Source organism: Phoca vitulina, unplaced genomic scaffold, assembly GCF_004348235.1.
Source record: "Phoca vitulina isolate PV1807 unplaced genomic scaffold, GSC_HSeal_1.0 scaffold4, whole genome shotgun sequence".
NCBI lineage: Eukaryota > Metazoa > Chordata > Mammalia > Carnivora > Phocidae > Phoca > Phoca vitulina.
The window spans coordinates 34,110,368-34,138,291 of NW_022589707.1; the positions used below are offsets into that span (position 1 = coordinate 34,110,368).

Below are 27,924 nucleotides of genomic sequence, written 5' to 3' on the forward strand. Positions count from 1 at the left end.
TCTCCTTTAAAAAGGTAAATTGCCATCATCCAATAAAGATGTCCCTGTTTTAGACCGTGCGAGGTCAAGAGACTGAACTTTCATTTGAATACTATAGAAACCGGAGCAAATGACAGACACAACATTTTTTGTAATGTTAACAGTAAGCAGGGCTTATCATTTGCCAGGATCTTCAAGGGCGGAAATGTTACAGACAATAACAGAAGCCAGTACATCTACGGGGTATCGGTGAAGGATCACATTTAGAGTGAAACCAGAGATTGGTGAAGGTCATTAAAAAATGTCAGTGTACTCTAAGAGAAAACACCAATGCAAAAGCAAATTATACCTGTCAGCTAAATATTAACCATGTTTGGCCTTCTAAGTCTAACAAGTCTATTACAAAGTTTTCCTGGGATATTTAGACCTTAAGATGTTGATATTTTGAAGGCCTATGGGGCAGCTGTGTCCTCAGTTCCGTTGCTTGGTTGTCCTAGGTTCTAAGTGCCTTCACGGTTCTCAGAGGTCTGAGGGCGGCCCCTGGCACACCTCTCTGCAGAGCTGGGGCTCACACACAGCGTGTAAGATGGACATAAAGCAAAAGCGAAAAGTCTTTAAACCCTCCTTCTGTCTCAATCTGTCCAGAAGAGAAAAAGTTTGCTCATTGGCTTATACCCTATGTTCCCACAGAGCCAGGACCATCATAGAAGAATGAAGCCCCTGTCTTAGGTCAGGGCAAACACAGGTATGTATCCAGGTGCAACGTGGGCCAGAGAGCGATGTGGGGGGGACTCCAGGGCGCTGAGCCCTCCCCTAATACAGCTACAGCACTGCCTATCACGTCCTTTCCTAGAGGGCCACGAGTCCGCGGAGGGAGAGAGCACAGGTCATCCTCTCTGCTCCTGGAGGGCTCACTGAGCAACTACCATTTTCCATTATTGAAAGAAAGAACTGGGCTTGTTTCCTCCTGGCTTTGCAAGTTTCCTCAGAGGGCCACCTTCCTGGGCCCGAAGAAGAGGAGGAGCTTCCGGACCCTGGGTCTTGGTTCCCCACCTATAAAGTGTAGGGATGGGAGGAGATGACCCCACCCCAGGGTATTTCCAGCTCCAAAACTGTATGATTCTAGAACTCCGGGAGGAGAGGCTGAGAGAAGAGGGAAAGGCGGAGGAGGGATGGGTGAGGGCAGCATAAAGAGGGGAGAGGGAATACAAAATTCTCACAAACACTAAAACTCCTTTCTCCCTCTTTCTCTGGGATAATCGCTGCATGAACTCCGCGGAGAAGCTAATTGCGTTGGCAGGACATTGGGTGAACTTCCCAAAGGCTTTCCCGCAAACAGGGAGTGGATTCTACTCCCAAAAACGGCATCAGCTTCCCTTCACGTGGCCTAGGCCCCACCCAAAGACCCCTCGCTAAACTGCCCGGAGTAAGAGCATAGTTTTAATAGGTAGTAATTCTAATAGGTTAGGTTGGGCTCAATCCAACCACAGTAAGAAACACAGGTGACCAATAATCTACAGGCAGGTCAGCTTCTGAATCCTGTAGGAAAAATAGAGCCAGAGAGGAATGGGGAGGGCAAGGAACCGACATTTATTAAGTGCTTTTCACAGATTATCCCATGTAACCCTAACGATAACCCGTGAGGCAGGTAATAATACTCCCCTGTGACACGGGAGGAAACCAGCGCTCGGAAAGGCAACACGGCGAGGTCCCTCACCGGCAGCAAGCGGGCCGGGCAGGGGGAGAACGCAGGCGCGGCCAGCTCCAAGGCTGAAGCGCACAGAGGAGAAAAAGCTCAGAAAACACGAACCTGCCGTCGGGTGCACGGGCCGGAGTGTGCGCACGCGCATGCGCGCACGGCACCACAGGCGTTCCAAAGCTGGGGCTCTCCGCAACTGAGCCCCGCAGGGCTACAGGCGGTTTCCTCATCGCTGCCCCAGGTGGCCTGGGTCCTGGGGACACGGCGGTTCTGGAGAGGTCCACGCATCGACCGCAGCCTTGCTCCTGGCAGAGACCAGGCCCGGGCACGACGAGCCCGTTCTGTAGCTTATCCCCAAGCACTCAGAGCTTCGTAAGGCAGCCCCTGCTCTAAAGCTCAGACCCCATCCTCCATCACCCGTGGAGGGAGGCAATGGCCTTACAGCCCCTACATCCCGGGGGGGGGGGGGGGACCTCCAGATCAGCTCCGTGAACACGCGCTCTCCGTGGGCACCCGAAAGGAATTCTGGGTGACTGTTCATCCTTGTTTAAACATTCTTATCATGCTGAGGAGGATAAAGAGCAAACAAAGAGACGTCTCCTCAGCCTCCACAACCAGCTAATCATTAGCTGCTTTTACAGAGTCAAGTGAAGGGACACCCACATGCACTCCTGTCAACAGAACGCTGCGGGTTCTGGTAGCCGCTCCTCTGTGTTCCCAAAAGTTACTTACCACGTGTTTCCTGAACAAGATGGTTAAAAATAAGCAAAGGGGGGGAAAGGCCTTTCGAGGGCAATTGAGACATTTTTCTGCAGGGGGAACCGTAAAAGGGCAACAGAGAGAGGGGGAGATTTCTGGGAGGTGGCAGCTAGGTTGGGAGGGGAGGGAGCCACGCTCACACTGCCCTCCCCACTGTCCTCATCAGTCCTCCCTGTCGCCCCTCAGGGCCACTTCCAAAGGTTCTTTTCTTCTCCAAAGGTCTTTGGATGTGAAGACTCTTAATCTCAGATGGGAGTGAAGACTGTGATGGTTTTGTGGCAGGTTTTTTTTCCCTTCTCTTTAAATGGAAGCTTATGTCGGGATATAAATGAACACCAGCTCATTATAGGAGAACTTGTAAAGCAGAGAACCACAGAACGCCACCATGCCACGGTGAGCACCGCTAACCTTTTGTGGATTTCCTCGCAGGCTGTTTCCTACGGATTTCGTCAATACGTCTGTCTATTCCTACAGACACACACGGCTCTGTGTTCTGTTCTTCCTGCTTACCACTGTGCCACGCTTTTACAAACCCTTCTAAATCCACTCCACAGGACTTCTCACATGCTATTATACATGTGATGTGGCATGCCATCCCACGGTGCTGGATGTTTCGTTGGTTGAAAGAAATTTCTGCTTTTTGGAGGCTCATTTTGTTTCACTATAAACATCCTAAAGCCACCTAACAAAGTTGCTGTAAGACCAATTCTACCCTCATCTGCTCAAAGTGATTTCATCCATGCGTTTAAATAAAAATCCTCAGTAAGTTAGTGTTTACAGTGATATCTTCATTTCTGAAAATAAATCAGGAGGTCTTTGCTTATTTAAATATACATACCTATGATAAACAGACGGCAACAAAGGGCCTAGAGTGTGGATGACTACAGACATTAAGCTTAAGCCCCCAGAATGTACAATCAGAGAGGAAGTGGCACTTTCTTTTTTTAACTCCCTGATATAAGAGATAGGAATCTTCATAAATAGTTCAGTTTCTTTCACCTTCAGATAAACAACTTTCACCTTTATTTTTTCCCTCTAGCTTTGTTTTTTAATAAAATGTCTCTTTAGAGAATTTGTCCTGTGGTCCATCTATCTGTGAGGACCCTCAGGTGTCCCCGCCGAGCCAGAACACGGTGGGATGTCTACCCCACTCTGGTGCCTTAAACAAAGCTGTGATGTTAAGTGGGGTCATGCTCAAGGATGAGACAGAGTTAAGTGGGCAAAGAGGAGTAGAGAGCAACCCAGGCAGTGGAACAGCACATGCAAAGGGCCTGTCGTGGGACAGACGTGGAGAGTTTGTAGGACAGAAAGGTCAATGGGGCTCCTGCATAGATGGTGAGCGGCAGAATGGCAAAATGAGTTTAAAGGAATGTCTGAGGCCTGGCCATGGAGAGCCCTGCCTGCCCTGCAAGGAGTTTGTTCCTTATCTTATGAGCAATCCTAAAATTGGTGAAGGGCACAAACCACAGATCTGCATTTTTAAAGGGCCACCGAGCTGCCGTGTAGAGCGTAGGCTGGAGAAGGGCCAGATCAGTTAGGCAGCGCAGTAAGATATGAGGGTGGTTTGACTAAAGGGAGAGCAGTGGACAAGTCTGAGAGATAATCATGAAACAAGCATAACCTGGCTCCCAAGAAACGAAAACAGGCACTCAAACCAATACTGGGATGGGGATGTTCCCAGCAGCACCCTTCACAACAGCCCAAAGATAAAAACAGCCCACATGCCCATCAACCAATGAATGATACACAAATTGTGCTATATCCATAGAATGCAATGGTAGTGATCCACGACAAGGAATGACATGTTAATCCCTGTCTGACATGGATGAACCTCAAAAATATTATACTGAGCGAAAAGGCCAGACACAAAAGGCCCCATGTTGTATGATTCCATTTATATGCAATGCCCAGAATAGGCAAATCCATAGAGACAGAAAGCAGACTGGCGGTTGCCAGGGGCCAGGGGAAGGGAGAAGGAGGAGTGACTCCTTATGGGGTACCAGGTTTCCTTTTTGATGATGAAAATGTCTTGGAACCAGAGAGAGGTGATGGTTGCCCGACACTGTGAACGTGCTAAATGGCACCAGATGATGTGCTTTCTAATGAGCTCTGCAATGGTTAATTTTATGGGATGTGAATTTTACATCGATAATAAAGAAAGTGCCTTGGAACAATGGATTGGATGTTGAAGGTAAAGCAGAGGAACCACTCTGTTCATTCAACAAACACCAGGCGTGAGCCCAGGTGAGGGCCGTCACAGAGCCCTCTGCCCGGCAGGGAACAGGGGGTCAGTGCCAGCCCGGGGGGAGGCCACCTCGGGACTGGGGTGACTCGGTTGTTCTCACCACATGGTTACTGAGCCCCTGGAAGAGGAGCAGGGCACCCAGTAATTCCTGGAATAGAGGCTCTTGGAAGCTCAAAAAAGACAGTTTTAGGGCAAATAAAATAAATACTTTGTCCCAAATTAGGCATTAAACGTGTGAGTAATGATTGAAACTAATTATTCTAAGTGGAAGCAGGTCTGAAAATAGCAATGAGTTTTGGAGGATTTTGTGGCTATTTTAGGAGAGCGTAGGAAAGCTTACAGGCAGAGCGAAGCACCCCACATTGGAGCAGAGACATTAGGATGGCCATGCCACGGTTTGCTCTGAAGATGTCATTCCACAGATTCTAACAGTTTCACGTCACCTGAGAAACATGCCAACGACGAGGGTTGACAGCACAGAGTTTCACTCGGTCCTTCCTGATGAAATGCTAAACCAAAATTTCGATAGGAAATGTGATCCATATATGTTACCACATTTTACTCATAAGCAAAAAGGCATCTGCCCCAAGCTTGTAAGATGACAAGAAGACAAGCCATGTTGGTGTAGCCAACCATAGCTCTTCCCTTCTAGAATCTCCTTCCCTTTTTGATATTTTCAGGTGAACAGGCTCAAAGAATGGGTAAGATGGGTATAGATCAGGAAAAGAGTGTCTCTAGACCCCCCAAAACCATCCCACAGTACAATTTATTAATAAGAGTATTTTTACTTCTGAGGTTTCAGATATGGCAACAGAAAGGGTAGGGACATGGAAAAGGAAGATGGGAGAAGAGAAAAAGCCAAGAAAAGAGGGTAGGAGACCATTATTTAGGTACTTAAATCCAAAGAAAATCATCCAAAGAGAAGCAGAACAAAGCCACAGTTTACATTAGCTCCCCATCCTTACCCTCCTACGAGAACACCACATCTTTTTTTCAGCCCCAGAGATAGATTTTTCTCAGTCCCTAAACACAGACAACTCATTCACTCTTAGACTCAGTCTAGGCTGCAAGGCTCCCAGCCCTTCCCTGTGCGTTCCTGTGAAGAAGCCAGAGTTATTTAGGAACCGTCACATTAAACAAAATTAGTTCTTATGGACCCTCAGGGAAATTGCTCTTGTTGCCATTTTTCTTATAAAACGCCAGCCTTCAGCTATTCTAAATGGTGTTTATGCAGCCTGCCGTCCTTAGCAGCAATAATAATAAAAATAAAGACTTCAAAGCTGTGGGTGAAAGTATTACTGATTCATGATTTATTTTATTTTGATTTGCATTATGCCAAATCCTACACTTTCAAGCCTTCATATTTCCTAAACTATTTCAGGGCAAACCACATATATTTGATTGTTCTTTTCTGCGTGGGCAGCAAGGGATGGAGAGATGGGCGATTTGTCACCCCCAGGCAATTTCTGGCAGCAAGAACTCTAGGTGGTGGATCGTGAAATAGCATTCTTATTTTGGAGAATGTCCTGAGACTCATCCCTTCTCAGTTTTCTGTGCTAATGGGAGAAATGGAAAGCCAAATCCCCAAACTATCTTTTAGTCAACCTCCCCTCCTGCTACATTTTTGGCCAGAGGCACTTAAAAATAGCCTAACTGCCTGAGGTTAGCTTGACAGGCTATCCAGCTCCTTTCAAACTACCGGGAGTGGGTGGAGTAAAGGCAAACAGGGCAGAGAGCAGTGGTACAAAAATCCAGTTGCACACCGGGCAAGGGCCATGCCACGGATGCCAGAACAGCATCCTGCAGGGCACCAAGAGACGTCCACGTGAATGGGTTGTACCCAAAACAGCTCACTGGAGCCAAACACTACCACTGCTCTTTCCACACGTGGCTTGATAAGACCTGCACCATGGCTGGAGAAATGAGGAATGTGGGGCTGGAGGGGTTAAGATTGCCCAGAGGGCAAGGGGCTGAGCCAGGACCCAAATCCTTGTCTATGTGACCCCACTATGCCCTTCAGCTTCCCGCTGAAGCAAGAACAAGGAGAGGAGTCATATGATCCACCTTGCATCTTAGAAGGTTATCTGTTAACACTATAAATGAAGGACGGAAACAAAATTCAACTACGGAGACCAAATAACCCTTTTCTATGTTTTAATTTTTCTCTCTGCTTTCAAGTTTTCTAGAAATCTCACTTTTCTAGCCATTGTATAAATACCAATCAACTGGATTGAACTTTATCCAGGAAGAAGACGTGCCGGTGTGCGTGCGCGCGCGCACACACACACACACACACGTTGCATTTTTTTCATAAATAAAAGCAAAGTAAGTGCTGTTGCTAAATAAATTAAACATCAAAAACAACATTAAAAAATGTCCCTGCCACATCCTGAAATGAAGCCTAAAAATACTCGTTACTTCTTCCCCTCTTATTCACAAATATAGCCATACAGACTAAGTGCATAACAGGGATGTCTGGGTAATGAGAAATAAAATGAACAATCGATATGTAGCAATTTATTCTTCAACTAGAGGTTTCAGCCAGGTGGAGAGAGGAAGGGAAGACAAGTCTTGCCTGTGAGGGAAGATTAGCAGTAATACAAAACTACAGTCTCATAATTTTGTAATCAAGGAGGGGGGAAGGCTTTAATCTATGCCCACTCCTCCTACCCCCATCTCTGGAGCTGGTGCAAATGCTGGAAATTCAGGCCAAAAACCAGAGCTTGTCACTTTCCCTTCCAAGTTCAGCTCTTTGGCTTATAAATGCTGGGGATCTTGCTTTAGGCCTGGGCACTTCTGATTCCTGTGGATACCGAGGGCCGGACACATCAGGAAGATGCTCTGTGTCTCAAGAATGACTACAGAGCCACTTAAATAAATCTCTTGACTGGCTACTGGTACAGGAAGTCACTGACAGATAACTAGGAGGGCAGGTAATTTTAGAATAATTCATATATGGGGAGCTGCTTTGTTTTTTCTGGCTGTCTTCTTCCAACCTAATTAATTTTGCCTGTGAAAATGGGTCTGCATCTCATGGACGAGAGTTAGGTGGGACAGGTTGGGGGCAAGGCAAGGAGTGCCGGGCAGCACAGTCAGAATGTGGAGAAACCAGGTCTAGGATCTAGAAAAGGGTCTTGGACTGTGTTCATAAGGGATGTCAGAACACTTTTCTGAAATTCTACCAAGATAGATCAAAATCTCTGAAAGCAGGTTGGATGCTTTCCGAGAAGTTTGGAATCTTGTTAAGGCCCAAGCTTACCATTTCAATGCCTCCTGAAGGTTAATAAAAAAATATTTTATCAGCTGTAGGACTTACTCATTCTAAATGGGTAGTTAACAATTTGATAGATTTCTCCACTGAATTAATTCTGACAAAGCAAGCCCTAGTGACCAGCTCATCAGGATAATTTTACCCACTGAGAACACGAAGCATAAATGTTTAGCAACTGAGCAAAACAGTTTTACCTGCCTGCCCTTCTGTTTCATTTAAAATGACAAACCAACCCACACCTTGCTAAGTACAAAGTCATGCTCTCAAGAAATGAATGAATGAATCATTCATGAAAAGTCTCAGATTTCTCTAAAAAAGTGAATTGAAAGTTCTCTCAGCACCAACTCATTGTTAGCATTTCCTGATAACAGAAGCATTTGAGGGTGGACTAAATAAGACAGGAAGTTGCATGTAACTCCTGTCACCATGGCGATGTGAGTGTTTGTACAAGGTGGTGGCTACACACAACAATTTTGAAGGGAATGCAGTGAGTCGAGCACGTTTTCTCTCTGTTGAGAAGCAACATAGAGTCAAGAGACTAACAAGGTCAGAAGGGAAAGTGCTCAGGATATACCCGAGGGCAAGCCTTTCGAGTACTTGAAAAAAATCCCAGAGCGAGCCTCTTCCCCTCCTCCAAGCCAACAAAGAGTGCAGGACAGCAGTTTTCAAATATTTTTGACCATGACTCATAGCAGTAAATGAATTTTTATATGGCAATCTGGTATATTCTATTTGTCTGCCTGCCAACTGTGTATGTATGCATGTAGTATGTATGTATCCATGTATCCATCCACCTATCCATTCATCCATCCACCCACCCACTCATCCATCCATCCATTTGTATATACATATAAGATAATGATGCCAATAAGAAATTGATGCCAGATGGTAATGTGAATCCACAGGAACAAATGAAGTGAAATGGAAATGGTAAATAAGAAGGTTAATGTAGCTCATGCTATAAATAGATACTTGTTCTCCTTTGTTCTCTCATCATCTTCTTCAAAAGACATACAAGTATATAAAGTAATGAGTATAATAACATATAGTTGGGTCTGTAGCATAGTAGTTAGATGTAACACGTATAACAACAGCTCAAAAAGGGGAAGGGGAGGATAGAGCTGTACAGGAGAAATGTGTTTATCTCTCATTGGAATTAAGTTAGTTCAAATCTGAAAGAAGTTAGTATAAATCTGATACATTAAGATTTATATAGTAAAATCAACAGCAACTGTGAAGAAAATAACTCAAAAAGCAGAGTGAAAAAAATCATTATGGAAATTAAAATGCTACCTTAGAAAATACTCACTTAATGCAAAAGAAAGCAGTGAAAGAGGAAGAAAGGAACAAAAGAAGACGTAAGATATAGAAAACAAAAAGTAAAATGGGAGCTGTAAACTCATCCATATCAATAATAACATTAAATGTGAATGGATTAAATAACCCAATCAAAAGGCAGAGACTGTCAAATTGGGTAAAAAACAATATCCAACTATATGCTGGGTACAGGAGATAGCACTTAAGATTAAAAGATACAAGTAGGTTGAAAGTAAAAAAATTTAAAAAAGACACATCAGACAAACAGCAACCATAAGGAAGCTGGAATGGCTAAACTAATATTAGAAAAATAGACTTTAAAATTAAAGCTGTTACTAGAGATAAAGAAGGACATTTTATAATAATAAAAGGGTCATTCAATCAGAAAGACATAACCATTATAAATATATAGGCACCGAATAACAGAACCCCAAAATACATGAGACAAAAACTGACAGAACTGAAGGGAGGAACAATAGTTGGGGACTTCAATACCCCACTTTCAATAATGTTTTGATAATGTCTCAACAATTAAAGAGAAAATTAACAGAAAATAAAAGACTTAAGCAACAATATAAACCAAACAGACCTATAAACATTTACAGAACACTCAGTCAAACAACAGCAGAATACACTTTCTTCTCAAGTGTACGTGGAACATTCTCCAGAATAGATCATATTCTAGGTCATAAAACAAGCTTCAATGCATTTAAAAGGACTGAAGTCAAGTAAAGCATGTTCTCTGACCACTGTGGAATGGGAAAAAATTAGAAGTCCATAACAGAGGGGCGCCTAGGTGGCTCAGTCATTAAGTGTCTGCCTTCGGCTCAGGTCATGATCCCAGGGTCCTGGGATCGAGCCCCACATTGGGCTCCCTACTCTGCAGGAAGCCTGCTTCTCCCTCTCCCACTCCCCCTGCTTGTGTTCCCTCTCTTGCTGTGCCTCTCTCTGTCAAATAAATAAATAAAATCTTTAAAAAAAATAAGTCCATAACAGAAAGAATTTTGGGAAATCCACAAATAAGTGGAAATTAAACAACACACTTGTAAATTCCCAGTGGGAAGAAAGAAGAAGAAATCACAAGGCAAACTAAAAATACTTTGAGATAAATGAAAATGAAGATGCAACATACCAAAACTTATGCAAGTCATCTAAGCAGTGCTTAGAAGAAAATTTATAGCTGTAGATGCTTATCTTAGCAAAGAAGAAAGATCTCAAATCAATAGCCTAAGTTTCAGCTTGAAGACACCAGGGGGGAAAAAAAAGAGTAAACTAAACCCAAAGCAAGGAGAATGAAAGAAACAAGAAAGATCAGAGCAGAACTGAATGAAATAGAAGATAAAAAATAACAGAGAAAATCAACAAACTCTCAAGGTCTTTGAAAAGCCCAACAAAAAATGAGAAACCTTTAGCTAGACTGACCAAGAAAAAAGAAAAAGAGAGAAGACTCGTGATATTTCCCCCTCAAGATCTCCTGCCTGAACTCTAGCTGAACACCCAGGCCAGGCAAGGCGATCAGGGGAAAAGCCAAACAGATATGGATCTCACCCAGGGCTGGCTCCTTTCCAGGGTTGATGGCTTGCCCATGTCTGCCTGCTTTCAGAAGCTCTCGGTGCTTTCAAATAGTTGTCTGCATTTTACCCAGAGCTGACCACTGTTATCTGAGGGAAGGCTATACTGATATAAGCTACTCTGCTATTTCCAGAACTGGGGCCTCCAGATGCCCTCTTGAAGAGGAAAGAAGGAATCTCAAGCCAAGAGTCAGCACAGAAAAAATATTAACATGGACACACTATGTTTAAATCATGGACTAGACAAGTGCACAAGACTGGCCCATCATTTATAAGCCACTACAAGAAGCCAGCCAAACTCTCTCTAGTTGATAATGACACAATTCTTAGCAAAACATAGAAAGCGGTGATTTTTCAAGGCCCCCTTTCTCTTTGAAGCCTGAATGAAATGATCTTTCTGCTCTTGGTATAGGCCTCGTGTTGGCCTCTGCCTGAGCTTGCAATCCACATGGATAGGAGATTTCTCCTTTTTTCCTCTATGAATACAGAATCAATTAGGAAATGAAGAAATAATGAATTTAGAGTATGTAGGCAAAGAAATGGAACCATCAAGAAGAATGGCCCCAGGGACAACCCATCACAGGTAGAAGGCGGCAGTGGGTTCAGACTCACCTAGACAAGACAAGCTTCAGGGAGGATTTCTTTCCTTTTCCCACTCCCAAATTCCTAGCATTGTATCTAAATGGCTTCAAAATGTTATGAAATATTGGTTAACATAAAATCATTATGTATTCATTACAAAAACAGAAACAGTGTTATACAGAAATTACCAGAAATGGATAACTGCCTATAAAATTTTTAAGTTTTATATAAAATCAGTTCACAATTTTTTAAAAAGAAAAAAAAAGTTTAAATAAAAATGCTTTGGGTTAGAAGCTGGCTAGGGTGAGCCATGATTTAGTAAATGAACTGGGCCAGGGACCAGGCTCCTAAGGGTTCAGGATCACTGAGGAAGGATGAAGGCTGACTGTGTAGGGTACAGGGAACTCCAAGTACAGGAAAGAAGAGAAATAGGACAGGAGCAAAGAGGAAAGTAGGACAAGTAGCCACACCTTGCAGGTTTGGGGACTGCTACCACAGACTGTTTAACCCCTCCCTTCCCACGGAGCACTGAACTGCCATTCATTACTCATAATTAGAGAGCATGATATGACACGTTTATTGTTTTCTGTTTTTATGGATCATTTCCTTAAGATACGCATCCAGGAACGGGATTGCTGGCCAAAGGGTACAGGCATCTCAAAGGCTGATAAAAGTGCTGCCCAAGAGCTTATGGAAGGACAGCGCCTCATCACCGGCCCTGCCCAGCAATGAATGGGGGCCCGGGCTCTATTGCACGTCAACATTCTATGCTGTTGTTTAAAAAACTTTGCTAACGTAACAAATTTAAAAGAATCTCTTGCTTAATTTGTGTCTCTTTGATAGCTAGGGAAGCTAAAGGGGGTTTAAGAGCCCTATTTGGAACTCTATTTTTGCTCACTTCAAATAAAAGCTTTTAATAAAGAAAGAAAGGCAGTGGGAGCCCCTAAAATTACATGGTATCTTGGTGATTTTAAAAGAATAAAGAGAAAACACATTTTTTTTAATGAACTGTGAAGCCTGGCCCATAATTCACTAAGATGTTCCATTTTCTGGCAGCTGAGGTGCTGGGGGGCGGGGGTACCCCAGCCAAGAGTCCTTTCCAGAACGGGGGTGGGGTCCAAGTGTGCAGTTGGGGAAGGCGAGCTGGTGAGGGGGTGGCTGTGCCCCGCCCCCCCGCGGTGGTGGGCCTGAGCCAGACTCCACAGAGCCAGCAGGGGGAGCCTGACCTTCACAGGGGTCTCCATTTCTGCTTCCTGGCCCTTTCAGGAAGGTAACCAGCTGCCTGCTGGAAAGGATTTGGCCAGAAACATGATTACAATGAGTTGAGTCATGCTTAGACACTGATCTGGCTCAACCCACTTAAAAAATAAATAAATAAATAACAGACACATGAATACTGACCATTCAAGATGGCAGTGGAATTAGGCTCAGAGTACACGAAGGACCAGGCATGGGAGAAAAAACAAACCAAGGGAGCTGAAGAATCTCATTCTGATATTTTAAATGAGGACAGAGTGCTATTTTTTAAAAGGTATTTTTAAGTAGACTTTATGTTAAGATTCTCGAAGCTATTCATGTTGACACTGAGCCTAAGGGGAGGGTGTGTCTGCTGCATGTTCTCCACTGCCCCCCCTTGGCAGGCCCTCAGAGACCCGCAGCCCTCACACCACGCTCAGATGCTCCCCTGGTCCTGTCCACATCCAGAGCCCTGAACCTCCAACTGCCTCCTCCTCCAACCCCCAGCCCACATTCTCTGTTTCCCCTGCTGGACCCAAGGGGGCTCAGGGAGACAAACACTACCTGCCTGTGTCTGTTTCACTACAAGTCATACTGTTAAAAGCCCTGAGTCTCAGCTCTCCGTCACCTGGCCAGGGACCAACGCTCTGGGTCAGCTCCCACTCCTCGAAGATGCAGAGATAGAAGCTTCCACAAAGTCTGCGAAAGCTAAGGTCCGGATTAAATGAGATCATGGGAGACAGGCAGCGGCTGTCTGGAATGGAGCCCCTTCCTCTGGGGTCACTCCTGGTTCCCTAACAACTGCTATGGGCCCTGGGGACACTTCACTATTTTTGCTCACTTCAAATAAAAGCTTTTCATAAAGAAAGAAAGGCAGTGGGAGCCCCTAAAATTACATGGTATCTTGGTGATTTTAAAAGAATAAAGAGAAAACACATTTTTCTCCCCAAGGGGACACTTCAGCTCCTTTGGTGTCCATGTCCTGTAGCAAGACGACAGGGTTAGAGTCCATGGTTTGAACAGTTTCCCACAACTCTGGCATTCTGAGATTTTATATAAGCCATTCAAATGTATTTATATAACTGTATGCTCCTTGGTATACAGTACCACATAGGCACAGTGTTAAGGACTCAGTTGCTGCACAAACTAAATTAACTGGAAGTCCAAATCACAGCGAAAAACACCCCAAAAGCATATAACGTTAGAGCTAAAGCTTATGTGTGTACCCGGCGTATGTTCAGGAAAGCCTGTCACCAGCTATAGATACAAGACTTAGCATCCTTAGGTTATTCATACACGTCGACGTGACTATTATTTACCCCTTATTTCCTTCTGGAAGTTCCCAGGAAGCTACTAACTTCGAATCACTAGGGTCCAGCTGCAAAAGTCCCTGACTAGCCATTCACGTGCAAATATCAAGTTCAATTTTTCTAGTTTCGCTGGTGCAATGTATACACTTCATCTCCCACGTGAAGTGCCAAAAGAGGTCTGAGGGATCATCTGCTCCACCTATAGGAAAACTAGACTCAGCGCCGGGCTTCAAAGCTGAAATTCTAGGGAAAATATCCAGGAGCAGGGACGAAGACTGGCAGGCCTTTTGTCCCGGACAATTTGCCAAACGGGGGGAGGGCAGGGGTGGTAACTCCTTTTTCAATGTACTCTAATGGCGTCAGCTCAATCTCAAATTGGGCTTCTCAGGAAAGGAGGAGAAGGAGGTATCAGTGATGATGGTGATGATGGTGATGGTGACAACAGGAATAATCTCAGTAGCAGGGACAGCACTAGCCACCATCTCTCCAGTGCTCACTCTATACATAATTTCTTTTATCTCACACGTTATCTCACTTAATTCTCATAAAAAATCCCAGGGAGGTAGGTGTTACTGTGAGCTCCCCTCATGTTAAAAAGAAACCGAGTCTGAGCAATAACTTGCCCAAGAGATCCCCCAGCTAGTAAACATCAGAGCTGGATTCAACCCCAGTCTGGGCACCCTCCGAGCCAGGGTTCCAGGGGACAGAGCGTGGGCTCAGCCAGCTTGTGATTAATGGCTGAGTCATGGCCTGTGGAGGCTGGGGCGGGGGTAGCACAGCGATGGCCGTGTGCTGGGTGGCCTGAACCTCACACAGGCAGCTTTTCAGGCAGATTGGATCCGGGTTGGGTCAGCCGGTGCTCTGCCCTCTGGCCCGTCCAGCAAGAGGGTGACCTCCAGCTGGAGTGAACGGCCAAACTATTGTTTGCAGCTTTGCAGGAAGCTGTTTGAAAGGGTCACTGAAAAATGATCTTACTAAATCAAGCTGTACCAATATTTTCATTTCCTTTCATGCAATGCCACGTTTAAAGGCATTAGACGGGCCCGTTTGTAAAGCCTGGGAAACAAGTCTGTGTGCCTTAAGTTCAGAAAAACAAAAGCGTCCTGCACTTAAAGCAGAGAGAAGGGAGAGAACAGGATGGCGTGCATCCTTCTTGGAGCCAGTCCTCGCTCTTGGGACCTGATAGATGCTTGACGACAAAGCCCAGCGAAATCCAAAATATTTTGTCAGGGAAATGTCACATGTCCTGACATGTATGCATATTAAGTAATATTCTCATGGTTCCAACAGTTTCTTTTAAGACAAGAAATTGGTAGAGAAACTTAGCTTGTTAATTGTATGGTTTATAGGTTATTTTTAAAATATATGACAAATGACTGACACTTGTCCAGGAAATGACCTTTTGTAGTATTTGTAGAGAAGAAAAATTCAGAGACCTAATCCCCCCAGGGGTCCCTAACCTCCACCCCAATCTACTGCACCTGACTTAAGAGGAGCAGGGTTAGGAGAGGAGAAAACTGGAACCCTACTGAGTGTGTGAGGGTCACTGGGCACGTGTTCACCATTCACATCTCCCCAGGAAGTGTGTTTTAATGGTGAGTAGGGCAGATGTTAGCCTTAAAGGCCCCGGAATCCCAGTAAGAACCACTGGGGCAAGGAAGCAGAGAAAATATGAGAAAACAGAGTATGAAAAAAAGAATTTTCCCCTTTTCACGATGTGATCAGGGATCCATTTAGAAAGTAAAACCCAAGTGTTTTAGGGTGGGAGGGCACCAGAGAGATCAGTTGTATGCATGAAGAAAAGGGCTGGGGCCTCCAAGGAAGGTCCCCTGCCAGGTCCAGCAGCCAAACAGGGGTGAGGCTGGGAGGGGACCTCGGCTCTCCGACAACAGAGCCTCCCCAGAGCTGGCTCCGGGGCCCTGCGGAAGCCAGGAAAACCTCACCACTGTCACAGCTTAAATCCTGGGACAGGAGAAGTCAGGCAAATGGCTCGTAATTTGAAGCTTAAATACTAAGACCATATAACAATGCCTAATATTAGGGAGAAAAAGCACTAGAAATCTTAGTATCTGGGAGACCCCAAAACATGGCTGCTTATCTTCAGCCTTTTCCAGTATGTTTTACATAATCTGACTATTTACTGGTCGGATTTAACCTGCAAGTACTTGGGAGGGAGATGACCCCCAAACAGCTTCCATACTGTAAGAGAAAGGCACGTGGGCAACAGATCCCCGCTCTTGGGACTGCGTCTGGAGGGGGACCAGTTCCACCGTGGCGGGGTCTCAGGAGTTCAGCCATTGCAAACCCTAAAGGCAGACTGCCATTGGAAGCCCAGCTCCAAAGACAGTCAAAGAGGTTTGAGGTTTGCAGGATGTGTGTCTTAACGGAGGCCTTTCTGGCTCTACCTATTAAATTAAATAAGATCATTTTCTAAATGAAAGGAGGAAGCAGGAAAACTAAAGATAAAAACTGGGTTCTGACAAATAGAATGATGATGTTTGCTTCTCTTTTGGTGAAAAAAAAAAGAGCTTAACTGATAAAGCAAATATCTGACACCTCAGAGGTTTTCTATTGAGATGGGGAGTCAGCAGCAGGGATGATGATCATAAATGCTATCCTCAGGACAGCCTCCTGGACCTTAGTGCACGCAACTCAACAGGTCTTGTTAGAATGCAGATTGATTCTGGGGGTCTGGGTGGAGCCTGAGATTCTGCTTTTCTTTTTTTTTTTTTTTTTAAAGATTTATTTATTTATTTGAGAGAGAGAGTACATGAGAGGGGGGAGGGTTAGAGGGAGAAGCAGGCTCCTCGCTGAGCAGGGAGCCCGACGCGGGACTCGATCCTGGGACTCCAGGATCATGACCTGAGCTGGAGGCAGTCGCTTAACCAACTGAGCCACCCAGGCGCCCAAGATTCTGCTTTTCTAACCAGCTTACAATGATGCTGATCTAGAGACCACACTTTGAGTAGCAAAGCTCTGCAGTTCACTAAGAACTTTTCTTGGTGGTTCTCTAACTTGTCCAGGTGCATGAGAACCCATACATCATGAGGCTCTTTGGGAACCTACCTTATTCCAGCATTTGAACTGGGCCAGTCTTGCTGCAAAAAGTAATACGATGCCAGGTAATATACCATGTGTCCCTCAAAATGCCAATGACGACCAAGCTCATGTCAACTGGTTGCTTCTGGACTTTCCTAAAAATGTTTGCTACTTGCCTGGCACAAAGAAGGCTCAACAGAGGCCTTGGTATAAATGAATGAATGAATGAATGAATGAACAAACGAAAGAACAAACAAAAGAAGGAAGGAAGCAGGACACTAAGTGAACTTGGCTCCCAGCTGGCCTCTGTGCATATTTAGACCATCTCGTAAGTCATTCCACTTGTCACGTATGGAGATGGGGGAATAATACAAAACCATCATTGGACTTGGTGAGAAAGAGGGAGGAGGGGGTGGGGGGAGGGGGGAATACCAGGGGCAGCCACTAACTTCTGGGGGTCACTGAGCGCCAGGCACAGAGTTAAGTCCTTTACATTGACTGTCTCCTTCATCTTCTCAAAACCTCTGTGAATTGGGGATGCTAAAGATCTGCACTTTAGAGACTGGGGAACTGAAGTACAGAGAGGGTCAGTAACCCGGGATGCTCCAGTTAGGAAAGAGGAGGCAGGCTCAGCCCACAGCGAGCCCGGACCCCCTTCTCTGCCAGCAGTTAGTACCCCCAAACTGGCTTGCCCATGCGGCTTCTCCAAATCCAATATTAACACAGCTGAAAGACCTAATCGATACTCTCTGTGTCTGTGTTCTTATTATACGGATATAGCTTAGCACATGGATGCCACGTTTATGAGCTTTGTCTGATGGTTTCTGAGGTTTTTTTAAATTAAGGAGTAAAACAGGGGCGCCTAGGTGGCTCAGTCACTAAGCGTCTGCCTTCGGCTCAGGTCATGATCCCAGGGTCCCGGGAACGAGTCCTGCGTAGGGCTCCCTGCTCAGCGGGGAGCCTGCTTCTCCCTCTCCCACTCCCCCTGCTTGTGTTCTCTTTCTCGCTGTCTTTCTCTGTCAAATAAATAAATAAAATCTTTAAAAAATAAATAAATAAAAAATTAATTAATTAAGGAGTAAAACAAAAGAACTGTAGAGAATATTGAGAAGAAAATTGGTTTTGGAGAGGTAAATTTTTAAAGGTTTCAAAAACACACGAAGAATCTTCATATGCTCCTCTCCCGAGAAGGGCCAACTGTTGGCACTATGCCCCATTTGCTTTGTCATCTACGCATGCTCCTTCCCCCTCCGGCTCACATATACATACCCATATCTCCATTAGTTTTTTCTGACCCATTTGAGAAGAGGTTATAAACAGCATGCCCCTTTACTCCTAAACACATCAGTGTATAATTCCTAAGAATAAGTCCATTCTCTGACACATGCCAGTTACCACCGTCAGGGAAAGTTCACATTGATACAATACTTTCTAATCTAATCTACGATCCATATCCAACATTGTCATTAGGCCCAAGGATATCTTTTAGAGCCTCGTGCATTTTAATGGCTGGATGTGTATTAAGAATTAATACAAGTAATTAAGAATTAATATGTGTCGAGTGCTTTGGCATTTAGAAAGCCCTTCCGCTACACGAACTCAGCTGGTTCTCATGTTGCCTCTCTGAGGTCAGGCAAGCAGCAACATCCCTGTTTTACCTGGAACGAAACAATGAGCCTGAAGGAATGTTAAATTCAGAGTCAGTGCTCAGCAGCCCCCCCCCCCCCCCCCCGCACATCATTGCTTGGTGCTTAAAGACTTTGCTTCAGTGCCAACCAGCAGACTGGCCACTAATCCAAACATTTAAAATCCTACAAATAAAATAATATTTCTTGGGGGCGCCTGGGTGGCTCAGTTGGTTAAGCGACTGCCTTCGGCTCAGGTCATGATCCTGGAGTCCCGGGATCGAGTCCCGCATCGGGCTCCCTGCTCAGCAGGGAGTCTGCTTCTCCCTCTGACCCTCCCCCCTCTCATGCTCTCTCTATCTCATTTTCTCTCTCAAATAAATAAATAAAAATCTTTAAAATAATATTTCTTGAGTGTTCATATCTATAACCACTTCCTTTTACGCTAACATTATAGATTCTAATTAGCACCCATAGCTACACACTCAGGAAGAGATGGAGCCACCCCAGGAGAGCACCTTGGTATGAGCTGGGAGGCCCAAGAGGGCCAAGACCCAAGCTCTTGGTCTTGCCTGATCTGTTTTCCAGAGCCTACCCCACCTTGCACACAGAACTTGAACTCATAACCCGCAAAGGATCCCCAGCTGCATGCTTGACTTGATCACAGAAAGCTGAAACACTGGATATCTCTTCCAGAGCATAGTGAAACATTAGTTTGAGGTGGGAGGGGAGTTTCCTAATCCTCACAAATAGCCTAAAAAGGGGATCAAACTCATGAACTTGCCTGTTAAACAGAAAAAGCACTGATTTAGGAAATGGAACCATGGGGTTCAAATCTCTACTCTGCCACTTAGCTCATTTTCCCTGGGAACGTGACCTAACTTCACTGGGCCTCCATTCTACCATCCACAAGCCCAGAGAGTAACTACCACCCACAAGCAGAAATGGAGTGAAGGGGCCAACATGGAGTCTGGTCCAGTGCCTGGTGTTGAAAGGAAAAGAAAGGTTGCCCCTGCTTTCAACACAACCCTGAAGGAGCCGAGCAACACTGAGTTTGTAACAGGATATGAGCAATGTAGGGAGTTTGGATGAAAATTTTGCATGGTTCACTGACTTGTTAAGAACACAAAATAACAGACCCACTTTGCAGTAAGTGCTGTCTTTGGCGACAGGGAGTTGAATTTTTCCTGTGTGTGGCGCTCTGCTCTAAGTTTGTGAATGTGGGGTAGTAAGAACAAAAGATTTACCTTTTCCAGGGCCTCTCTGTCAAGTAGTTCCTGCACAGCTAGAAGCTTGATGCTGTAAGAGAAAAATTGACACCGGGCTTGAAAACAAATCATTTCACGTCACCAAGCATCAGCCAATCCCTAGCCCACGAGAACAAAAGTTTGACGTGTCAGCCTGCATTTCTGCTGAGCCCCATCTAAAGTAACCTTTGCTTTGAATTGAAATGACCATTTCAGAACGATTAAAAATGTTTCTAAATCGTACAGTTGATTGCATCATAGGATCTAGAAATTTCACTTCTGGGCATATACCCAGAGGAGTTGAAGACAGGACCTGGAACAGACATTTGCACACCCATGCTCACAGCGGTCAAAAGGTGGAAACAACTAAAATGTCCATCAACGGATGCAGGGGATAAACAAGATGTGGTACAAACGTACAAATGTGGAATTATTATTCAGCCTGAAAAAGAAGGAAATTCTGGCTCGTCCTACAACATAGAGGAAGCATGAAGACATGATGCTAAATGAAACAAGCCAGACACAAAAGGACAAACGCTGTCTGATGCCACTTCTATCAAATAGCTGGCACAGTCACATTCAAAGGGACAGGAAGTAGAAGGGCGGTTGCAGGGGTGGGGGAGGGAAGAGGGGGGAACTGTTGTTTAGTGGGTACATGGTTTCAGTTTGGGATGACCCAAAGTTCCGGAGATGGATGGTGGTGATGGCTGCACATCAGTGTGAATGTACTTAATGCCCCTGAGTTGTAGGCTCATAAATGGTTAAAACAGCAAATTTTATGTTACGTACATTTCACCATAAAAAATTCTAAAAATAATGATATTTGCTTCATATATTTAGAGGAATAGAAAGAAGAAAACAGTTGCCCGTATTCAGTATTAATCTTCCCTTCATGTCCTTTTGATGCTAACAAGCCAATAACTAAAATCTCTGCTTACGAAGACGGCCTGCTCAGCTGTTCACTGCACAGTGACCAAGCCCTACTGTGTGCAGGTGGGCAAAGCTACACAATGACTGGGACATGCTCCCTGCCCAGGAGCTCACAGCCTCTTGGAGGCCGCAGTCAGACCACAGCCAGAACACGATGCAGGGTGCCGAGTGGACGGGCCCCGGCAGAGAACAAGGAAGGCTTCCTGGAGGAGGGTCTGGGCTGGCCTTGACTCGGGAGAAAGGCGACCCACAGAGGGGCAGCAGAGGCAAAGGCACCAACGGGAGAGCAGGGTGTGGAGAGTACACAACCCGCCAGTTTCCAGTTTAGGGGCCAGAGCCCGGACTGTAGCCAGCACCTGAGATGAGAATTCAGAAGTGGATGTGGGTTTTACAAGGAAGATATCCTCCCCCTCAGGACATGCCGCTTTTCAAGTGTTTGTGGACACAAGGCTGGATTCATCTGCACATGGGAGGAAGCATGGTCCTCACGAGAGCTCGCTGACACATGGGAGGAAGCACGAGAGCTCGCTGCGATTGTTTAGGAAGCAGGTCAGCCGTTGATGGTGCGTGATGTTCTCTCCCCACTGAACCAATCTGTTTATGGTCACTGGACACCGCGTTCTCTACCTCCGACCAACCTGCATGGTTCTCTGGAGCAGAAATGTCCCCACCCCCCACCTGATGAGCCTCCCTCCAAAGGGGTTATTGCTCATGATAAGGTTCACCTTAACTTACAGATTTCTTCGTAATCTCTCCATACAACTAAGCAAGCACATCCAACCGAATGCGATGGCTTACATAAGAGCAACTCGAGGAAGTACAGTAACAGTTTTAAAGCTTACGAGACACTACCATCACCACTAACAATTCGGCAACTATCGGAGCCAGAAGACAGGACTCTGGGCACGCCCTCTGCTCCAACCACACTGACTCTCCTTCATCTCTCGGACATTGGTTTTGTTGTTCGTCTGGCTTGGGTCCTGCCCAAGATCTTTACAACACTGACTCTGGCATACTGTGTCATTCCAGGCCAAATGTGAACGCCACGTCCTCCAAGCAGCATTCTCCAGACACTGAGGTCAAGCAGCGTCCCTGATCATCACACTATTTTCTTCAGTGCACTTGCTAGTCCCCTAAAGCATTGATTTGTTGGGGTGCTGTTGTCTGTCCCTTCCAAAAAGCAAGGAAGCTCCCTGTGGCAGGGGGCTTGAGGGTCTTCTCACCATTCCATTTGCAGGGTCTGTAACTGGCGCATGGAAAGTAGTCAAGGAACATTTACTGACCGACTAGCGGGGCCCAGTCAGTATTACAGCTGATGCAATCTAGCTTGGCTCACTGGCCGGGCCTCAGTTTCTCCCTCTGAAAAAGAATGCCTCCAACGAGATGATTGTGTGTGTTTTCCCTCAGTGACACACACTGCATGCATCTGTGCACATGCCTGCCATTAATGGGACGTGCCTGGTGGCCGGTCAACGCTCCTGGCTACTCCTCAGCACATTCTGATTCCCCATGAATCTAAATTCCAGGCCACCGATTTGGATGGCAACTTAGGTGCTCAGTTAGGGGTTTCCAGGTGGAGCTCGAGTTTCAGAAGCTTAAACTGCTTCTGAAATAACCACTGGAAAACAGTTCTACCAGGGGAAATTTTTCAGCAGTCTCTCATTCCTGCCCCCGTCCATGGCCTTGAAGTCCTATTCAGGATCGGATATCAGACATCAACCGATTAGAGGAAAGGTTTAAACACTGTTGAGATCGTCAACTCTCTTTTTCTCCCTGCTTGCAAAGATATTACACGCAAGCCATTGTAGAACGTGAGCCAAAAACCGACCAGTTTCGGGCTCTAAGGGAAAATGAAATGAAGACATTGACTCTCATTTAAGTCAAAGCCTGAAGGATGCTGTTCCCTGCTCTGACTTTCCTCTTGAATGGGGACGTGGCGTGCCTAGTGCCACTCTCCAACCCTCTCCACCTCTTCCCATGCATGAACTTTGCCCCCATGTAACTTAGACACAGCTTCAGAATCCTTCTCAACACTTCAGTGAGACCCAACCAATCTACTCAAGGGGGCACATGACATTAAACTGATTTAACATCTGCTCTAAAACCAATGCCAAAGAGTATTAACATACGGAGGGGTCAGAAAAAAAGAGGGGCATTCCCACACTACTCAAATGCAGCAATGCGAGATGAGATTGCTTTAGGGGCAGGGGGAGAAAAGATGGGAAGATGAAAAGACACTCAAATCTATATGGCTGGAGTTTCAAAATGGAAATAACGCATGGTAATAAGAAGTTACTGCCCCAGCTGCTTGTAACGTTGGATTTCTTCAGGGAGCTGTGGGGTTTTTCTTCCTCCTTAGAGCTATAATCTTTAAGCATCTAGGAGATGTTTCTTGTTATATAACTACCCTAATGTTATTTCTTCCCTTATTAGAAATGCTCCAAGTTCGGAGTATTTATTTCAGTACTTATGGTATCAGATTCTTCTAATCTGATACTGATAGTCCCTGGGACAAAATGTCACTCATATGAGAAGGAGCAACACACCCCTTCACCAAATCGTCCAGTTGACACCTCTCATTTCTTGCCCTCATCTCTGTGTCAGTTTTGTTCCTCCTTCCCTCACTCCCTTCCTCCTCCTCTCCCTCCTTCCCTTCCTCCCTCTGTCCTTTTGCTAATTCCACAAATATATACTGAATGCCTCCCATATTTCAGAAACTGCCAGGCATCAGGGTGACTGAGATGAACACATACTGTCCCTGCCCTCCCCGAGGCTAGGATTCTGCTTGGGCCTGTGCCCGGGGGGGTGTGCCCCTGAGACCCTTCTGGGTTCTGTGGCCTGGCAGAGCTGGACTAAAGATGGCATATCTTTATGGTGGCCTGGGGCTTGGTCACCGTCCTCTGAAAACAGCAGAGCTTCCATCAGATAGAAGTCTCAATGACAAGCAATTTCTTTTTCAGCACTCAACTGAGAACAGAGGCAAATAACACAAAAGCAGCTGGTAGGGGTGATTTACTTAGAAAAATGACACCTTTAAGGACAAGTTCTGAAGTTGAAGTGGACAACACTTGGCTACGTAGACTGAGGATGCATGCAATTAATGTCTGCTTAACTAAGCTATAAGGAGGTGAGCTAGTTGAGGGCAGAGGTCTTATTCCGCTGGATAGAGCCTGGTAGAGCAAGGTCTATCAAGGAAGTAGAGGTGGCGATGGGGAAAGGGCCAGGCAGACACTGAAAGCAGGGAAGAAAAGCAGCAAAGTTGAAGAGACAGAAGCTGGAGGCCCACCCCCCCTGCAGTCTGGGGTGGCTCAGAGCTGCAGACTGAACCTTAATGGCCCCTGAAAAGGCAGAAAAGAGGCAGATAAGATAAGAGGAAGATAGCTGTATGGGTGCTGCAAAAACACTTAGAGGCCAAACTCCCAACTATGCAGAAACTCATGTGGCCCAAACAGATGATAGCCTAAAGGAGCACCGGAGTCAAGAATTCACTTCAGCTCCCTTTTTCTGAGGATTCTGGCACTGAGTTTCCCCTGCACTCATGAAGTGACACATTATAGTGCATGAGACATAGCAGCACTCGGTAAATGCATAAAGGATGTGTATATAACATGGCAGAGCCATCCATTCACTGCATGGATAAAATATTTACAGGTTATGCATTATGCACCAGGCACTACTGGGCACTGGGGACACAGTGATGAGCAAACACAGCCTCTGCCTTCAAACTTCTGAGTCTAATGGAGGAACCAGGTACATACATCAGCCACGGGATGTACTCTCAAGAGGCAAACACAGGGTGCCATGAGGCTGTTTGGAAGGTCTTCCACAAAGCTGGCAGGCTCCCTGGGAAGTGACTTCTAGGCTGACGCCTACGGGCTTGCAAGGAAGAGAGACTGAGTGGGAGGAAAAGCATGAGCAAAGGAATCAGGGGGTAGAGTGAACATGACACCCGCCCGCCCGCCCTGAAGCTAAACACAGACCAGGGACCACAGGAGTGTCTGGAGGGTAGGGTAGGTACTGAAGGATTATTCTGCAGAAACAAGTGGGGCCAGGCCTGCTTAGAGGGTTTGTTAAGCCATATGAAGGAGTTTGAACTGTATCTTGAGGGTAAGGAGTAGCTAGTGATAAGTTAGGGTAGTGGTGTCATCGAAAGCCCAAGATCCAGAAGATGCCCAATAGACGTATAAACGGCTTGGTGTGAATGTGGGGTGGGGTATGAGTGGGGGACAAGAGTGGAGTCAGCGTGACCCGAGCTCTGCACCCAGCATACCAGCCCAAACTATCTCCGGGCCTGGGAACCAGGCAAGTGAGGGAGGGGTTTCCACCTGCGTCCTCAGTGGACAAGATCTGAATCTCCTCAAGAGCAACAGAGACCTGGCAGAGGGGACACGGCAGACAGCCTTCCAGCAAGGGACAGGGCGCCCAAGAGCAGAATTTGGAGAGAAGATAGAATCACAGGCAGCAGCCACAGGCAACAATGACTATCCGTACATCCCCATGCAGGACATGGGGCCACCCAGGACATTTCACAAAAGTCGAATTCAGAAACTAGGTCAACCCTCTTGTCTGGATGCTTCTCCTTTCTCTTTGAAGGAAAGCTCCACATTAACTTCCCCTGAACAAAGGAAGGAAGAGTTCTTTCTTTATCAACAAATTTTAGAAGATGCCATGGATGTTAAATATAGACTTGTTTTCCCTGAGGCTGTATTTTCTTCACCATTAGCTCGGGGCTGGGAAAACACAGCGGACATCAGCCTCCAGATGTTAGTGAGCACGCACACCTCAGAGAGAAGGCAGGCTCCCAGGGAAGGCACTGCTTTTCTCAGACGTGTCCTCTTCAGCATCTCATCCCATTGCTGCCAAACACACGCTCGCCATCTCATCCTTCCTTCCCAAAGCCAAGTGCTGAACTACAACATCAGCACCAGAACAATCTGCATGGAATTTAGCTTGGGTGGCTGTTCTTGGCAGGTTAGAGAAAACTAGTGTGCCAAACAGTGGGCAGGAAACTTCTCTTGATGACAGTCCCATGGTTTTTGTTCTATTCAGGTTTTCAACTGCTTGAATCAATTACGGTAATTTCCATTTCTTAGAAATTTCTTAGAAAATTGCCCAATCCATTCAGATTTTCAAAGTTTGAGCACAGAATGGTACTAGTGATCACTTTTAACTTAAAAGCAACCTCTGCTTCTGTGGTTATGTCCTCTTCCTCGTTCTTTAATGTGTGTAGATATTTTTTCTCATTTAAAAAAATTAGATTTGTGAGAAATCAGTCTACTCTGTTGGTCCTCTGAAAAAATTAGGTCCAGGATTTATCAAGTCTACCATTTTTTTTTTCTAATTAAGCAGGTCAACATTTACCTTAATTCCATTCTCCAAGTTCCCATTGTTTTCTTTAGAGATTTACCTTTTTGAGTCAGGTTTCTTATATATATAAGCCATGAATAAAAATTCATTCTCTATGTAAATATTCGTCCTTGTTTCAAATTTCATTATGTAGCCTTCTTGTTACCTACCACCAAGTCTAAAGCTGCTATTTTGGTCTCTTATTGGAGTCCACAGTTCTTTGTTTGTTTTTGTTTTTGTTTTTGTTTTAAAGATTTTATTTATTTATTTGACAGAGAGAGAGCAAGAGAGGGAACACAAGCAGGGGGAGTGGGAGAGGGAGAAGCAGGCTTCCCGCGGAGCAGGGAGCCCGATGCAGGGCTCAATCCCAGGAGCCCGGGATCATGACCCGAGCCAAAGGCAGACGCTTAACGACTGGGCCACCCAGGCGCCCCAGTCCACAGTTCTTTGGATTGTATTTTTCTATCTCTAAGTAATTGGGTTTTAAATTGTATAGTTTTGCATTTTCTATGATTCTAATGTACTGAAGTTAAAGGAAGTACCCTGTACATTTCCTGCTTTTTAAAATCTATTCATACGTCTTTTTTGGTCTATTTTACGATGCTTTTCTATTTCCCAGGGTTTGGGTAGTTCTACAACTTTTTTTTTCTTTTTCTTTTCTTTTTTTTTTTTTGATCTCCCAGTGTGTACCTTTAAGTTTTCACATTAGTATAGGGGGATTAGGGGAGGGCTTTGCCGTCAGGCGGCCTGGGTTCAAGCTGTCCCACCTACTGGTCACCGGATCTTAAGAACTTTAAGAATAGCAGGTGGGAGACAGGGAAGGGATCTGGCATCCACCCCTGTGACCTTGGCCATAGATGACACAGGGGAAGTACTTAGCACGTTGTTTAGCTCAGAGTAAACCACTGTCAACGGTGGATATTGGTATTAATATTATTCAGGGCCTTTCTTAACTATTAACACTTCTCTAAAAATCAGAATAAAGAAAGCAACAACTTTTTGTTCTACCAACCTATTTCCAGGCAAGCAGCACAACAAACCTTTATCTCCCCTTCCCTTTTTGATCTCCATTAACAATACCTTACAGTTTAGATCCAGAGTATAGTCCCATTGTTGTTGCTCCATTCTATGGCTCGTCTTAAGGACAATCTCTGACACTCCTGTTTGCTTGATTACCAAACTTAACATAACACGTTGCTAGTTCTACTGATTCCAGGGCTTGTGCTACCTCTTCTCCTTCTTTTTTTTTAGAGAGAGAAAGGTGGGGAGGGGCAGAGGGAGAGAAAGACTCTCCAGCAGACTCCCCGCTGAGCATGGAGCCCAACAAGGGGCTCGATCTCATGACCCAAGCAGAAACCAAGAGTCAGATGATTAACCGACTGAGCCACCCAGGTGCCCCTGTGCTACCTCTTCTTGAGCAATATTTTGTCTTATCTTTTGAACTTCTACAACATATCTTTAAAATAAGCTTTAAAGTAAGGAGCACGTTCATATGTTTTCCCAAGCCCCTGCATGTTCGAGAATGTCTTTCTGATTGGCCTCATACACAAAGACAACTCAGCTGAGTGTGAAATTGCTGGGTTACAAGATAACCCCTAAAACTTCAGAGTTGGCTTGCCAACTTACTTGATAATCAGAAGAATTTTTAATGTGTCAGATTTCCAGACCCCACCTAGGGAGGAGTGATACAGGGCCTAGGAACATATCTGAATTAAAGACAAGACAACACAAAACTCCCAGGTGTTCTAATCTTCCAACAGCTTCTATA

The 27,924-nt window shown here is 45.3% G+C and overlaps 1 protein-coding gene across 11 annotated transcripts in view; it reads right to left on the reverse strand.

Annotated features, from left to right (window-relative positions):
- The window catches only part of EEPD1 (endonuclease/exonuclease/phosphatase family domain containing 1), a 206,422-nt gene that overhangs the window by 22,447 nt on the left and 156,051 nt on the right, over positions 1-27,924 (reverse strand). For all 11 annotated transcript variants that reach the window (XR_004299032.1, XR_004299038.1, XR_004299037.1 and 8 more), the window contains one exon: positions 19,881-19,932. Coding sequence is in view for 1 of the 11 variants with exons in the window: in XM_032401775.1 (XP_032257666.1) it covers positions 19,881-19,932 (52 nt within the window). In the remaining 10 variants the exon portion in view is untranslated. The remainder of the gene's footprint in view (positions 1-19,880; positions 19,933-27,924) is intronic.